General features: G+C 42.6%; 4 protein-coding genes across 4 annotated transcripts in view; 2 read left to right on the top strand and 2 right to left on the bottom strand.

The window, feature by feature from the left end:
• Positions 1-3,062, top strand: part of atf6 (activating transcription factor 6) — a 29,933-nt gene extending 26,871 nt beyond the window's left edge. Inside the window, exon 16 of the mRNA XM_072389641.1 lies at positions 1,392-3,062. Coding sequence (XP_072245742.1) covers positions 1,392-1,588 — 197 coding nt within the window. The 3' untranslated portion in view covers positions 1,589-3,062. The remainder of the gene's footprint in view (positions 1-1,391) is intronic.
• A 554-nt stretch (positions 3,063-3,616) lies between these two features.
• Positions 3,617-10,211, bottom strand: olfml2ba (olfactomedin-like 2Ba). Its single transcript, XM_072389639.1, has 8 exons — positions 9,738-10,211; positions 9,353-9,616; positions 8,965-9,072; positions 7,500-7,661; positions 6,339-6,567; positions 5,016-5,984; positions 4,469-4,645; positions 3,617-4,382 (listed from the first exon to the last, which is right to left on the bottom strand). Exons 1-8 carry the CDS (start codon positions 9,903-9,905, stop codon positions 3,769-3,771), a joined length of 2,691 nt encoding a protein of 896 aa, XP_072245740.1. The 5' UTR covers positions 9,906-10,211; the 3' UTR covers positions 3,617-3,768.
• A 682-nt stretch (positions 10,212-10,893) lies between these two features.
• On the bottom strand, positions 10,894-14,325 carry LOC140311426 (torsin-1A-interacting protein 2-like). The gene is made up of 7 exons (XM_072388796.1): positions 14,140-14,325; positions 13,548-13,653; positions 13,362-13,445; positions 12,921-13,097; positions 12,403-12,543; positions 12,043-12,174; positions 10,894-11,850 (listed from the first exon to the last, which is right to left on the bottom strand). The coding sequence occupies exons 2-7, from the start codon at positions 13,600-13,602 to the stop codon at positions 11,090-11,092; spliced, it is 1,350 nt and encodes a 449-aa protein (XP_072244897.1). The 5' UTR covers positions 13,603-13,653; positions 14,140-14,325; the 3' UTR covers positions 10,894-11,089.
• A 22-nt stretch (positions 14,326-14,347) lies between these two features.
• Positions 14,348-15,607, top strand: part of LOC140312005 (torsin-1A-interacting protein 2-like) — a 4,766-nt gene continuing 3,506 nt past the window's right edge. Inside the window, exons 1-2 of the mRNA XM_072389643.1 lie at positions 14,348-14,567; positions 15,506-15,607. The exon at positions 15,506-15,607 is cut by the window's right edge and continues 21 nt beyond it. Coding sequence (XP_072245744.1) covers positions 14,495-14,567; positions 15,506-15,607 — 175 coding nt within the window. The 5' untranslated portion in view covers positions 14,348-14,494. The remainder of the gene's footprint in view (positions 14,568-15,505) is intronic.

Raw genomic sequence — 15,607 nt, forward strand, 5'->3', positions numbered from 1 at the left:
CGGGCTTCCTCGAGGAGTTAGAGATCAGTTTGGCAATCTAGTGAAAGATGGATGAAATGAAGTCTTGGCTATCAATTATGAGTTTGCAAAGAGTGTGTGAGTACAGTATCACAGAAGCCCTTTTGTGCCTTTTGAACGGGAGAAGAAAATGGCTATTGTGATCTCATTTCCCAGCTCGACTTCAGAAAGTTTTCTGATAGACGGAGCGTGAGAAAAAGCTAAATGCACACAGGGTGACTTCCGCAGCTGTCTGTTGGAACACTTACGCCAACTGAAATGTTGCAGTTTCATTGTCGGTGCAAAGGTGGTAGCTTAGCTTGATGGATGAAGTCATACTCGGTGTTATAAATGCAAACCGTCTAACTACAACCATCCATGAAATCTGCCAGTTGCAGAAGGAGCTGTCATATGGTCTTTGTACAAACTGATGAGCTCTTCCTGCTCCTATATGTCCCTTGAAATCACACATTGAAGCAAAAGAAGCCTGATGTCTTGCACAGGTGTCTTTTTTTTGGGGGGGGGGCTACAGCTTTTATACAGCTTGCATTGCCCAGGCATTTTAAAGACTTCTACAGCTCCATTTCTGGGTCATATAAGAGTGCACTGAGACTGAGGTGTGCCCCAGATGAGGAATGTCATCTCCACAGACCCAACAATGGAAGCCTCAAGTTTTCAGTATGTCTGCTATTGTAAATACACACAGGTTCACTCAACATGTTGTTACTACCTTATTCTAGCAAAGACTTTTTACAAGAGTGTCCACTTAAAAGAATGTTCTTTCCCAAGAGTAAAGTTTGGCTGTGGGAGACCACAAACCATGAACCACCAGGAGTAAATCCAGGCCGAATTTCTCAAGAGAAAGCCAAAGTAATTGCTCGTTTGTATCTTACAGTGACTCTGAGAGAACATACAGCATTCATCTTTTATAACAACCTGTACTCTCTCTGCGGCCGCTGGGTTCATTCAAACACAATAGCCTGACTCTCGAGCAACGATTACTTTCAGTCTTTCGGCGCTGCCAACTTCTCCGAGCGCAGCATACCTCCTTTTCTCCCTTCCACACTCTCTTGTCAGACCTTTCTAATTTTCCCCTCTTAAATTTGCATGTCCTGTTCTTGTTTAGAGCTGTTTTGTTTATCTCCATGATGGAGAAATCCAGAGTGTGACTCACCTCTGGACTTCATCTGTTACCCAGCCTCGTAACCTCTTTCCTCCCTTTCAAACTTTCCTCCAAACCCTCCCAAAGTAAAAACCCTCTTATCATGTCGCACTGACACAAGCAAGACAACATAACATGTCAGCTATTGTGATGAAAAATGAATGCAGCTTAGCAAGCATAGCTTTTGTCTTGAGTTTATTAATCCACTCCTCTTCCTTTCTTGCCACTACAGACAGCATTATAGGGGACAAAGAGTTCGAGGTGATGATGCAGATCGACTGTGAAGTTTCAAACACCAGGATCCTCCACATCCGGTCCTCCAGCATCCCACCATTGCTGCGGGTCAACCACACGGACACCTTTTACCAGCACTCCCCAACTGAGAGCAAGGCCGCGCCTCCCGTCGGTGTGCTGATGGGGTCTTCGTAGGACCACTGCCGGCACCCGGCCACCTTTGGACCTTCTGAACAAAACCTATAAAAGGCAAAAAAATGAGACAAGGTCGCACTTTTTTTTTTTTTTTGATAGATTGACGAAGAATATTGTAAATTCTAAAGAGAAGCTCAGCTTGTCGGATGCGGTGAGCCACATTCTTTACCAGGGCAGATATCCGGAGGTAGTCTGTAATAAGGTCCGAGCAAAGGCCGGCTCCTTGTGTGGCAATGCTGACTTCTCCCTGTAACCCCAGACGCTCTGCGTAAGTGTAATTGTTTAGCAGCAGGGGGCGGAGCATTGAACCCTGAGTCACCCCATCAGAGCACAAATACTTCAACTCCTAATAGGAATTATTTTTTTTCCTTTTTTTTTTTTTTTTCCCACTCAACAAAATGAATTAAAGACTGAAAAACACATTTACATCAGTGTGTGGAAGCACAGTCATCTCTGTTTATATCTTCGCTGCAAAATGGAGTGCTATAATTTCCTCTTTCCGTCTAAACGAGGGAATTTATTTGTGAAAAACGGAATTTTTTTTTTTATTAATTACTCGCAGCAAACAAAGCATTCGATAAACTCAGGAAGTCAGGGGATCTGTAAAAAAACCGGCTGGCTAATCACTGTGTTGTTGCCTGTTTTCTATTAATGTAAAGATTTCACATGTTCTGTATGAAGGATTTGTCTAAATAACGTTGGGGTCTTGACACTGTATGTCACATATATATTTGCGAACAGATTTTGATACTGTGCATATTTATTTTTTATTATTATGTAGCAGGTCATTTCTGTGGTTTGATGGAATTGTGTGTGTTCTGTTAAGATTTATTAATTTTTTTTTCCATTCCAGTCGAATCCAGAGGCACTGAAAGTAAAATTCTAAAACACGAATGGAGAGGAAGTGCGTTATCGATGTTAGTAGATGGAGATTTGAGGGTTTCGGTTTACTGGTTCGACATCTTGAAACTTTATCCTGGAGAATCAGCTGAATCATCATTTGAAGCGAACTGACGTTGGACTTGCAACCACTAGTGAAAAACATTGTAAGATTTATCCATCCACAGGCTAAATTGTGCTTTTATTCGTCGCCTGCATCGACATTTAAACCACCTGCTGGAATTTCTGTGTCGAGTCATGATTTTTGACTTTAGAACTAATTTGTGGTTAAAACAAAAACGTAAAAAAAATGTTCGGGTGTAGTTTGTGGCCAGTTTTCTGTATGGTGAAAAAACGGCATGTACTTTTTAGAGTGCATTTTGTTTTAGCCACAGGTTTGTATGTATGTTTTAAGTTTTAGCTCAACAGATGCCTTCTTTGTGTGTAGTTTTCCTTTAAAGTAAAAGAAAATTGCATTACTTGTCAAAAGGTTGGACACGCCTACAGAAAATGCATAACTGGCCATTTGTGGGGGTTTGTTTTTTATGTTCTATTATGTGCTTGCACCAAATAAACACTGGCTTTTCTCTAAGTATACCGGTGTGTGTGCCTGTGTTTATCGGGTAATCTGATTACCTCATCACTTTAATTTTTGTTTGGGTTGAATGACTAAATTTACATCCAGAGGATTGTGCTCCAAATTACAGTTTTGAACATACATTCTCACTCTCATCACTTCCTGCCGTGTCGGGCCTTCCTTCCTTCCACTTAATCCGACACTCCTGCGTTAAAGCTGCGTTTGAATCCTGTGTTTAGCCAAACAAAGACGAGATCCTCCTTTAGTGCGTCTGAGATTTATTGCAGTCTCATCAAAAACAGTCTGATATGGTGGGAATAAGCGCTTGAACGAGACGAAGGACCCGTTTGGCAAACGTCACGATCAAAGAAAAATAGAATATAGACTTCTATGTATAAAACAACGATGGGATTTGTCCTCAAGAATTTGGGACTTACAACACGCTTTCCAGAATTTTGTGTTTATTTGACACAAGCCACTGACCTGCTCAGATATTTTCAGTATATGAAGTAAAACTTGATGTGTTGACTGTGGTATCAGGCTTGCTGTCTATTCATTTTAGGTACAGATAAAAAAAAACAAAAAAATCTTAATAGGAACAATTTAAACACTATACTTAAGTATTTATATACATTAGGCCCCAGCTGTCTCCATACTGAGGGCCTTGTGGACTGATCTACAATCCATTCAAATGATTAAAATCAAAGGGAATGTCATGCTCACACTAAGGGTCTACATAGGCAAACTTGATGTTATATGTGACTTGGTGTCCGTTGTCCCATGCGTACAAAACACCCTCTTTTGGATTGTAGTCAATCTGAGTGGTGTAGGTGTAGTTGTTGATGAAGGGCATTCTGGGAATCATTTGAGTGTTTGTGTGTGTGTCGAAGGCATATTCTAGGTTGGCGTCCTTTAGGTTATAGCTGTCAACGGCGTAAAGGACGCCGCATACAACGAAGCAGTTCCCAAAACTGTTTCGTCTCAGTCCAGTTCTCCAAGTGGTCTCCCTCTGCATGCTGAGGTCCGAGGGGTTCAGACGACTCAGAACAACCACCTCCTGTAAGAAGCCCTCGTCATCCAGCGCTGGGTAGATGATCCACAGGCCGCTCTCGTCCACAGCAAAGTCGATGTCCGAGTGGCTGCGCCAATCCCATGGTGACGACGACTCCTCAAACAGGGCGTCATGGAGCATAGTCCATGCGGCCACGTAGCGCTGCTGTAGGTCGAACTTGATGATGTCTCGGGAGAAGGCTCGGTTGTAGTAGAAGGCCCCATCGTAGACAACGTGGCCTGTGCCAATCCAGTTGTAAGGGAGCTTGTAGGAGTTGGTGAAACGGCCTTGAAAAGATCAAAATTGGACAGGATGATGTATCGAAAGAAACAAAGTGTAGTCTAGTCTGTTACAAAAACCCCTTTGCTCTTACCTTGTTTGAAAACCTCCAAGTTGTTGAACTCTAAGAGGTTGTTTCCATAATAGAAGTTTGTGACGTATATTTTGTCATCGGCAGCCTTAGGGTCCTTCATCCATGCTCCCTCAGTCTTGCCGTAGGTGTTGTGAGTGACTGGCTCAGAGATGGTTGCCAAAGTGTCCTTACACTCCCCTGTGAGAAACACCCAGAGAGGTATGAGTGAGGGATTAAAGGCAGTTTAACATCCTCCAGACCTACGCCAAGGAGTCTGAAAATAATTAGAGGCTTCGGTTTTAACCAGCTTGAATCACATAAAGAGTGAGGTTGCCACAGGGGACTGACTGCTGATGTTAAAACTTTAGAAATGAATAGGAACACATCCCTTTGTTTTTCTCTGGATGAAAAACTTTGGGCAAAGTCAGCTCCTTGCATTTGGCAACTGGAGAATTAATTGAATACTTTCATTGGCACTTTATTTGAGGGTAAACTCTTAGGAAGTTTTTTTCAAATACACTAGTGGTGGATACATGTGGCCTTAAGTACAAAATTATTTATTATTTACCAGGTTTCCTTGGTGTTGACTCCTCTTGCCTTTGCGGTGGTTTGTCATCAGTCAGGTGTCCTTTGCTCTCTTCCTCCTCCCAGCTGATTTTGTATTTTGGTTTGACCTGAGTTGCCTGTCTGGTGGCGATGGTTGAGGAGGAGGGAGTTCCAGTTGTGGCGACGGGCAGAGCAGTGTCTCCAGACAAAGTCGAACTTGAAAAATAGGGGGAATCGGTTTCTTTTTGTCGTGTCGTCGCATCGGCCTGTGTGGAGGCAGCAGGTGTGGCACGTTCAGGAGCCGATGTCAAAGGGCTGCGGGTTGCTGTAGCTGTAGCAGCAGATGGGGAGCTGGTAGCTGAAGCTGCAGCAGTGGAGTGTTCTGTCAGAGTGCTCGGATAAGCTGCTGTACTGCCAGGTATGGTTTGTGTTCGGTCTCTCAGCTCAAGGGTGGAGGTTTCCAGCTCAGTGATGGGTGCATTTCTCGTTGTTAATGCCAGTAACATTTCCTCTGTGGCTGTACTGTCAGACAGTCGTGTTGTGTTCGTTGTTGTCTGGGCTTTTTCCTCGGGAGGGACGCTTGAAGAAGCAGTCGCTGGCGTTGGCTGCATAGTAATTCCAGCAGTAACTCCTTGAGTAGTCTGAGGTGTCGTGTTTGTTGTCTTCAGGTTGCGTGCTGCGCTGGTTGGTCCAGATGTGATGCTTTTTGTCAAGGAATTGTCAGTTGTTGAATCTGTAGACACATTCACTGACATGGTTTCGTTGTCATTGTTGTCGATATATTCGCTGTGAGTTTCTGAGATGGACTCAGTTTCTTCTGTTTTTTCTGATTGGCTGGCCTGCCTTGAAATATGCATAGAACCTGCTGTTTTTGGTCGGAATGATCTCGGTCCTGCTTTCGTCCTGGGCCGAGGCGCTCTGTGTAGGAGGAGATTCTCTTCAATGAAAAGGTTGACCGGACCATCACCGCTGAATCCATGATATTCAAAAACTAAAAAGAGGAAAGAGGAACGTTGGGAAACACAGAATGAGGAGATTAAAGGTTTGCTTTTTTAAAAAAAAAATTTTTACTTACGTAATACCATCAAAACTGCTAGACTGAATTGTTTTTCACTCTGAACTTATTGTGCACATGAACAATAGAAGCCACAGCATCACACCCATTTGTCGCTGTACATTGATGGGCCTAATGAGCAGCTAATCCTCCGTGACTTTCTCTTACTGTTCTGCCGTCCCTGGACATCAACTTATGTGATTATCTATTAAAGGTGAACATATTCGTGTAGGTATTGGCATAGACGCTTTAAAGCTACTCCCAGAAAGGCAACTGCTTGTTTAAACTTACAGTTCTCTCCAGGCTCTCCATCATCCGCCACCATGGGATCTGGCTCAGATTTGTAAAAAGTCATCCCTCTGATGATCATTCCATTTGTGCCGGCCTTCGACACCTGAGAAGCCTCCTCGTTAGCTGTGTTTTTTGGAGTCACCTGAGGCCTGACCTCAATGATCTGACCAGAGCCATCTGGCTGGAGGGAGGGTGGATTTTCCACGATAAACCTCCCCTCATACTTCTCCTGTTAGTGACACATAGACACACATGACTTCCATGAGGAAAAATCCTTTACTTTGCAAGGTGAGACCTGCACAACTGTTTGGTTAAACATTGAGCCAATATGTGGCAATACTGACCAATACATCAGCATCGTTTTCATGATATGAGTGGGGAATGTTGTTTCATGGATCTGATAAGTCATTATGAACCCCGAGGTCAGTTCTGTCATTGTTACCTCCACTGGAGATGATATTATTTCTCACTGGAGATGGAATTGTGACCAAAACTGAGTAATCATTGAATAAAGCTAAAAGTTTTAAGCCAACCAAACTTACTCAGAACATCTTGTTTCATTCTCATTTCAGTTTTTATTCATAAGCTTTTTGGATCATTCTCACCTTCCCGAGAGAAACATTTTAATCTGGTGAATCAGTTGCATGTGGAGTCCAGGTCCACGCAGCGCTGCTGGACCACCTCTCAAGTTTATCTTAAAAATGTTAGGGATCAGAGCCCAGGGGACCGTTGCTGGTCTAAGTTCTGCTATTGTTCCCTGATCCTGCCAGATGTTTGAGGATCTCTAAGGCTCTCGTACGCGCTGTTTTTGCTTGACAATGATATTATTAAGGAATATGCTGGAAAAAAAACATTTACATTACTTGTGTTTTTGGAGGTCTGAGCAGATACATGTGAATCCAAACACATCTGCATTTGTCCCTTACTATCGTGAGACGATGAGTCTCACGTTCAGGCTCAGTTTATACAAGAAGTTATGGCAATAAAAGTATTCACACATCGCATCAATAAGCAACAAGTAAATCAATGGTTTTGTTATACTTGGATAGTGTCTCATGGCTCCGACTACAGGCAAATATTTACTTAATCTTCCAGTAGTTTGTTTAATCATTATCATAATCTGTTAACCCTGTGATATCAGTGGTAATCTGTCGCTCTTACTTCTGGGTTTTGATATGCTGCTGCCCCTCCAAACTCATTGAGTGTCCTCTCGTCCTGATGCTGATGAGGAAGAGGAGTAGGTGGGCTCTCCGTCACTTCCAGCTGGACTGGAGGACTCTCTTGCGGCTTCACGTCATTCGCAGTGTGGTTCAGAGACACCGCCTTAACGAAGTTGGGGACAAATCAAAATATGAACAGAAATGTGTGCAGGTTCTGAGGGAGATTGGCCATAGATGTAAAAAGTTGCAGTTCGAGGAAAAATGCACGTGCATCACCTGTCATTAATGGGACACTCACTGTAGACATGTGACTTTATGATATTAACTGTTTTTTTTTTTTAAACTACTATAACTTAGGAGAGTAGAAACCCTGAAACCAGTGCACCTAAATGGGATTCAGCCACCAACCAGTTGGGTATTTGCAGCTGTGCTTTTCCGCCCTGTTATGACAAAAAGTTGTTCTGTGACTAAAGCCCCGTCCTATTACACACTTCAAAATGCAGTGGCAATCTTTGCTCATCATTGGTGACGTTCCTAAATGTCTAGAAAAGTAAAAACATCCGTTTCACGTGTCAGAACAGGACAGTCACAGCTGAAACCAACAAAGAACAATGAATATGACTGAATTGTCCGTTGCCATTGCTCATTTTTGCTTCCCTGGTCCTCAGAAGGCACAGGTGCAACTTCTCTGTCAGTTTGTTCATCTCATCTTTCTCAACATCACCAGGAACAGCACAGCATGTTGTTCGTGATATCATTAGTTTTGATGCATACCACAGTTCATTCAAACTGATTATAATGACATTAATGTACCCAGTCAAAACTGTCAGTTAATTCACCAACTGATTAAGACCCTAAATAATTACCCATTTCAGCTTTTTGTAGTTGGTATTTTGACCCCTCGGCAGGTTTTAATACTGATGTTATTGCAGGTAAGAAATACTATTTTCCCTTCCACATCAAGTTGATTCAATTGGTCCATTCACAGCATGCTTTTTTTTCACAGTGGACCAATACAATTTTTTTTTAAAATCCTTTCGGAAATGAGACTGATTTGGATCTGCTGCACCTGTTAGGGTGGGACAGCTTTATGATTTATGATATATACAGTTTGGCGACTTCGGCAAAATCCTAGCAGCTCCACCCAACCTTAAACTGAAAAGAGTTGTCATCAGCCGTCACAGCTGAAAACACAGCGAGGCTGTTCAGAACGTTTTCTTTTTTTTCAGTTTTTTTTTTCTTAGATCTGATTTTAGTTAACCTGGAAAACTTGAAAATCAAGTTTCACTGCCAAAGCTCAACGTGATTACTACTCAATTAAATAAAAAAACAGTTTCAATTCCACTCTGCATTTATCTTTTTAGCTGCGTAAAATCCACTGGATCCAGACGCACCCAGCACCAACCTGCCAGTTAACCATGACTGTGTGCTGTTACATCCTATTTTATTTCACAGTGTTTTTGTACCTTCTCGATGTGATCCACGCGTTCTAGAAGCTTACTGGTAATGGAGTGCAGCTTCAGCAGATCCATTCCATAGAAGGAGCCCTCCAGCAGCTCAAGTATGGTGGACAGCTGCAATGATCAAGTAGACCTCGTCAGTAGAGTTTACCCACTCAGGACATGCCATGCGTAAAATAGCAAAAGCCTATCCCCAACCCGTTCACACTGAGTCTTATGGTGATTTACAGAATGGGGTGTTATAAGCCCCTTTTCCGAATACAACCAGATGTGATATACGCGCCTGTCATGATCCAGGCCTCTCCACAAATCAATAAGCAACAAAAGCTCATCAGCACGGTGACTTGTGCTCACTGGAGGCGCTGCCAGTGAAATGGACAGGATGACACTTCACCTTGATATTTTCTTTTCCAGCTTCCCTAAGTTTTTTGAGCCTGAATTCGCCTTCACATGGATTGACCGCTGACGGAGGAGCGATGCAGGCGCACTTGCACTCTGGTCCTGAGGTGATAGTCTCCACAGTATAGAAATCCTGCGCTGTTGCGCTCCCTTCTTCTATCCGCCGACAGGCGCTCCTGCTCAGGGGTCTGACAACACATTTACACCGACAGTCAGAGCCTTCCGAGAGGGCTTTCACTTTGTCATAATCACCCAGCAGCTACAAAGAGAAGAGGACGGATGTTTTTTGTTGTTTTTTTTTGTTTTTGTTTTGGCTCAGTAAGAACTTTTACGTACAAAATGATACACTACACAAAGAAGTAAAGTGGCGTTTGCCGTACCTTTGAGATGATGCTCTCTTGACCTTCTATCTCCTCTTGGAATCCGTCATTTTTCTCAACGGGGCTCTCAAGTTGAGACTTGGGATGTGCATCCAAGAACTTTGGCGCCGCAGAGCCCCGTGAGAAAAGCGCGCAGGACATCACGATGGCAATGCATAACTTATACATACTGTAGCTCCCAGAGCCTCAACAAATGTAACAATACTGCAAGTATGCAAAGCAGGCACAGCCTGTCACCAGTTTATTAGCATTCAAGATGATTTCATGGCCAGTTTATAAATCCAAAAGAAAAAGAAATCCAGAGAAGCGTATCCGAAAGTGGCATCAGGTGGCAACATTAAGCTTTACACCGCGATGTCATCTGTCATGGTCACATTGAATGACGGGTGATGAGGCTTGAATAAAGGTGCACCCAGTGAGAGATCGGCCGGGCATCTGCAGCTGGAGCAGAGCTGAAAGAAGGCGGACCTGAGACACTGTCGAGGAGGAGCTGACCTGCTTTAGGAGACTTCCCAAACATAGTGTTTCAGCTTCGTACTTGTATCCACGCCGAAAACGTATGCCGGCAGTCATCCTCAGAGGCTTTCGCTACTGATACGTGAGGTTGTGATACATTAAAGTAATTTGCGTTCAAAGTCCAACCTGTTGCACATCAATGGGATGCAGCTTTACGACGGCACAGTCTCAGCTGGGGTTTTGATGCCCTCTATAGTTGCAACAAAGTTCACGCCAGTAATCAGCATTTAAAATTGAACAATGTTTATTTTGGATTTTAAGGCACATATCATCTATACAAGCATTTTTGCAGTTCTTACCGTAGTGTGACATATATACATATAAAAAAAAAGCACGTGATTTTCAGTTAAGGCATGTTGTGCCATGTAGGTTTGGAAGTCACAGAATACTTTTGTCACAAACATAATGAACCCCTTGTTTTGATATAGCTCTGCCGGGTTGTTGTCATTATCCAAAGAATAATCAAGTCTTACTTTACAATCATTTTAAAATGCAGCTGTTATCAATAAAACTGTACATACTTAGCTAAATTCAAATTCCCCCACTTACCTTTTCCTTTTTGTAACTCATCTGTATTTACAATTAAATAAAATAATAAAGTGCTACAATAATTTCTGTCTAAGGTTTTTTGTCATGATCATTTTACAAATATCCCAATGCATAATAAATCGTATTAAAACTTACTGTCTTCATGTGTACAGAGCTTTAATAAAATATCAGAAACCTTTAAGCCATTAAAATCACTGCCAAGAGTCCCAAAATTGAGAGATGTGAGAGATATGTGGTAGTTTAGAGCTTAAACTTTAACTTCAAACAAGAGTGGTTGCTCGTGTCCTCTAGCATCCTTCGCTCTCAATTCTTTCCTCTGCTGCCACAGGCAGGATGAGGTGAGAAATGCGGCTCCACAGTCCACCATACTTATCAAGGTCCATCATGTCAAAAGATACAGGGAAGTCATGAGTAAGAAACTTTTTCTTAAGGTGGTCGTCCACCATCTCCTCCACGTCGCTCAAGTGGATCTTTGCAGGGATCTCCTCTTCCTCACCCAGCAGAACTGTGAAGATCAGAAAAGTCTTCTTATAAGCGGCGTTCTCGTGGTCACAGTAGCGATAGAAAATAAGCGTGGAGCCTGGAGGCAACTCTTCGAAGCGATGAATGACAGCCACAGGTTTGTCTCCTTCAAAAGCTCCCTGTAACTTGCTGTCGATGTCCAGTTTGACTTGGTCGCTGTCTTCGCTGGATTTGCTGGCTCCATCGATGTGGAGGACAGAGGCGTTGAGGGCGGAAGAGAAGGTGGAGGCCAGACTCTGAGCAAGGCAGTACAGCGTCCTCTCAGCTCCGAAGCCTGCCGTCAGGATCAGACTCACCGGCTCGGTGGGCTGGTCAGTCTGGAGGTGCCTCTTTAGGTGGATTCTGCTCCTGTTCCAGAACTCGGCGCGCTGGCCAGGAAACCGAGTCTTTACCTTTTCCAACTGTTTGAGGAAAATGTCAACCTGCCGCACGTCGTTTTTCTGAGCTGGAGATTCCAGTTTGTAGTAATACTGCACCAAGATGGCAATAATTACCACTAAACTCGTGGTTATGAAGATCCATTTCCCTGTGGAGAAAAGACCCAAGTTATTTCAACAAGATCTTTCTCATTTTCTATAATGTAAAAACATACAATAATAAGGACACAACGATATAAATGACAACTCCGATGGGACTTTGCAATAATTTATTTTTTTATTTTTAATTCAGCTATTTGCTTGGCTCATAATCATGAAACAGAAAAAGATCCAAAGAGTACCTCCAGGACTACTGGGAGTCGTTGGAACAGCTGGTTCAGAGACCTCTTCAGTGGTAGGTTGAATAGTTTCCACATGATTTTTCTGTTCATTTGACTCAGAGACTGCGTTCTTCTGTGTGTGCGTCTCTTCTTCTTGGGGGGGGGGGGGGGGGGGGGGGGTGTAGAGGTAGAGGTAGAGACGGGGACAGTGAAACAAAAACAGAGAGGAAAAAAAGGAAACTAAATAAATCAGATGATTTGAGCTACGCACGCAGCTAAATGCGCACAATATGTTTAAACCCTTCTTTTTTTTTTGTTGTGTCTGCAAAAACACCCAGATGCTCTGGATCCAATAATTCAACAGCCAGAGGTTTCGCTCACCCTCTTCAGCTTCAATGTTCGTGTCATTAGCGCTCGGGGATTTTTCATCGGGCCAAGCTTTGGGTCCGTCTTGCTCATCCATTTTGTCATTCACTGGAATGTTTGCTTCTCGTGCTTCGTTAGCTCCGCTGTCGTCTTCCACTGCACAAGTAAAGAAAAACTTAAATTCCACGAGAGCCCGAGCACTTTCACTTGTGTTTAAAAGCGGTTCGGTGCCACATCAGTTACTTTTTTTTTTTTTTCCCCTTCTCAAAAAAAGGAGAAGTTAACTAACTCAAATATATATACTGTATATATGAAAAAAATCCTCCACAACACAGGGCCAAGATTCCAAGATCAAGTTATATAAAAAAAGGATTGTGAAATAATCAAAAGCATCGCACTGAACATGCATAACAAACAAAACTTAGAAATGCCAGAGATTAGAGGCCTATGGCCAGTTCCTCCAAAGTAAGCGAACATAACCGCGTGCAGAAAAAAAAGAACCTGTTGTGTAGGACTTGGGCAGGAACACTCACCAGAAGTTGCCTCAGCTTCCACAGTTGGCGCCTCATTATTTTGAAACTCCCTGTTGTTATCGCCATGACTTTCATTATCAGCTGGGCTGATGTTCTCGATATTTGTTGTGTTGTCACCTTCTGAGGAAGATGATCCTTTTGTAAAAGGCGCCACCTTGTTTTTATCCGATTCGCCATCTGCAACCAAAATAGAAATTAGCTGCTATGTAAGGTTATACACTGACTGAACTCCTGTCGTCATTTCTGTTCCAGACTTAAATATGATTAGAGCCATTCGAGTGCCTTCAACTGAGTCGTGAGCCTCACTGGTTGCAGGTGTAGATGGCAAAGCTATGTCGTGGGAGACGAAATGAAGGCCGTTTTTGATCACATTTGAGCCCTTCACGCAGAAACGTGTTTGGTATGGAATGGATAACTGCTGAGTTTGCTTGAATAATTTACCTTCGGACAGTTCCTGCTTTACATCAGCAGCGGGATCCTTTAGTCTGGACTCACCACCTGACTCAGGTTTTTCTTCCTTGAGATCTATTAGAAACAGTACAGGTGTAAAACACTGCAGTAAATGTGTTGTAAATACACAAAAACAGTTGAAGTGATACAAGGCTTTCATCATTGGTGTTTCAGTACCGTCTGTGTGCCGGCGGGTGACATCCCAGCCCTTTTGCTGCTGTTCCTCTGCCATGTCTTTAAATGGGTGCACTTCACCAAAAATGGTCCGCTAGATGGCTCGAGTCTACATATGACAATTATGTATAGATGATTCAGTTTCTTATCGCAAAGCCACGAGTATATTTGTCAGTGCATGTTCAAAGTCCGAACTAATGTTGTAAATCACATATAAGACAGTCTTTCACTAAACTCTAAAGCATTCAGAGCACTCATAACAAAATCAAACCGTCCTGATGTAAACTCACAGTTTGAACAATCTCATTTATCTGTGTTTCCCGGGTTTTTGACAAATAATACTCAATTACTTTACGAATTAGCTGTTAGCACCCGTCGAAGAAATCCGAAGAGGGGGGTAAGCTAGCTCACCGGGAATGAGGCTCCAATAGCATAAATCAGAAATAAACAGTTTGTAACCCTTGTTAATTAGTCAGCGTGTTGGTAGACAACACAGTTCAGGTCGCTTCGGTTGACATGCTAATTTAGTTAGCAGTCAGTCAAGCAATACATGGCTTCGGTTCAAATACTGCACTTTTAGATGTAATATAATTACCTTCTTGTAAATTAAAAAAAAAGAAACATAAGAAAGTGGTTATTTCATATTCCAGTAATTCATAACACTCGTATCCTTAATAGCTTGTCGGTGGATTATAACGCTTCCCTTTGGTTATGCGAGTCACACTGACAGACGAGCCATTTTCGAGCGGAACCTTGAGCAGCGTCCTTGTTTCCGTAAGTGAATTAGGTACCGTCTATTTCCGGAAATCCGCCTGGTTCCGTCTGGAAATGTTTCCCCTAATAATTTCGGGGAAGTCCGTCCCTCGCTCGTAGTCTGTTTGCGGACAATATGTTGCGTCGCACTGTTTAATTCATGTTTTTGTCGTCACTTGTTCAATTCGTAAACATCAATGGATTCCACAATTTCTAAGAATATGGTTTTACATCTTCCTAGACGGTCGACAAGGCAGTCATCGGGGAAAGGTGAGCAAACGGACCAGTAAGCTAGCTTAGCCTTCTAGCTTCCTGTAGCTCACTGACAGTTTAGCATCAGTGCCTTCTAATATCAGTTGGAATTCATTTTTGCTCATTTAATCAACCGTTCAACAGTAAAGTGGCGGTGAAATGTCGCTATGCTGTTCAGTTTACTTTCCTGTTAACACCGGATTCTATAACCCAAATATTTTAGGAATTTAAGCAGTGATGCCATCGTCATAAATGATTATGTATCATTCCTCGTTTAGACTATTTTCATTGTTCCATTGCACTTAAATAGGCTCACATTGTAATAGCTGTTGACCTAAAATTAGGGTCCGTATTAGAGTTCGATAACTGTAATACAAGCTTCAGTTTATACAGTGCCAACATCCAAGTTACAGTATTTGGTAAACAGTTATCCGTATAATTTTTTGTGTTACATTTTCAGATAGACAATAAATTCAGTTATTAAGATACGCGCAAAAGTTTGGACGAAACATTTTGCAATTGCCGAATATCCTGATAGCGTGACAGAATTTCATGTTGCACAAGATTGTTGTGGGTAACCGGAGAACAGATGAGAGGGTCATTGGTGCTAAAGCTCATTTGTGCACGTGTGGAATGAAGCCAGATCTGTGCAGTTCATTTTGACAGAACATTCTGTTGCTCAGAGTGATGAAAACCTAGATGGTGCCTATGATAAACAGCTATCAGAACACGGAGTAGGAGTTGGCTTGCCGTCCAAATTGCCTATATTCAAACGCATCTGAGCAGCTTTGGTATGTGCTGGGAAAATGGATCCTCTTAGGTCCCCCATAACAACTCAAATTATCTACTGCCAGGAAAACACTGAACACCACCAGAGTCCATGCTTTAATTGGGACTATTTTACTTTTTTTTTTTTTTTTTTTTAAATTGATTTATGTTTTTTGTTTCTTTTCCAGCACTGAGTGTTGAACCAACCCCTCGGCCTGCTCTCAAGCGGACCAAAAACAGATCGAAAGATCCGTCTACCACTTCAGTGGTCAATGGTGCCAGAGATGTGG

Source organism: Leuresthes tenuis, unplaced genomic scaffold (genome assembly GCF_036924035.1).
Source record: "Leuresthes tenuis unplaced genomic scaffold, fLeuTen1.0.hap1 SCAF_7, whole genome shotgun sequence".
NCBI classification, from domain to species: Eukaryota; Metazoa; Chordata; class Actinopteri; order Atheriniformes; family Atherinopsidae; genus Leuresthes; species Leuresthes tenuis.

Bases quoted from the DNA above. Each gene is read 5' to 3' on its own strand.
- LOC140311426 (XM_072388796.1), bottom strand. From the start codon at position 13,602: ATGGCAGAGGAACAGCAGCAAAAGGGCTGGGATGTCACCCGCCGGCAC. The intron at 13,098-13,361 runs GTAAATTATTCA...TTTTGGTTGCAG, and splicing joins AAAGCAGGAACTGTCCGAAG to ATGGCGAATCGGATAAAAAC. The intron at 12,175-12,402 runs GTGAGCGAAACC...CCCCCCCCCAAG, and splicing joins GAACATTGAAGCTGAAGAGG to AAGAAGAGACGCACACACAG.
- olfml2ba (XM_072389639.1), bottom strand. From the start codon at position 9,905: ATGTATAAGTTATGCATTGCCATCGTGATGTCCTGCGCGCTTTTCTCA. The intron at 9,073-9,352 runs GTGAAGTGTCAT...TGATCATTGCAG, and splicing joins CTGGAAAAGAAAATATCAAG to CTGTCCACCATACTTGAGCT. The intron at 4,383-4,468 runs GTAAGAGCAAAG...GATCTTTTCAAG, and splicing joins CTTGGAGGTTTTCAAACAAG to GCCGTTTCACCAACTCCTAC.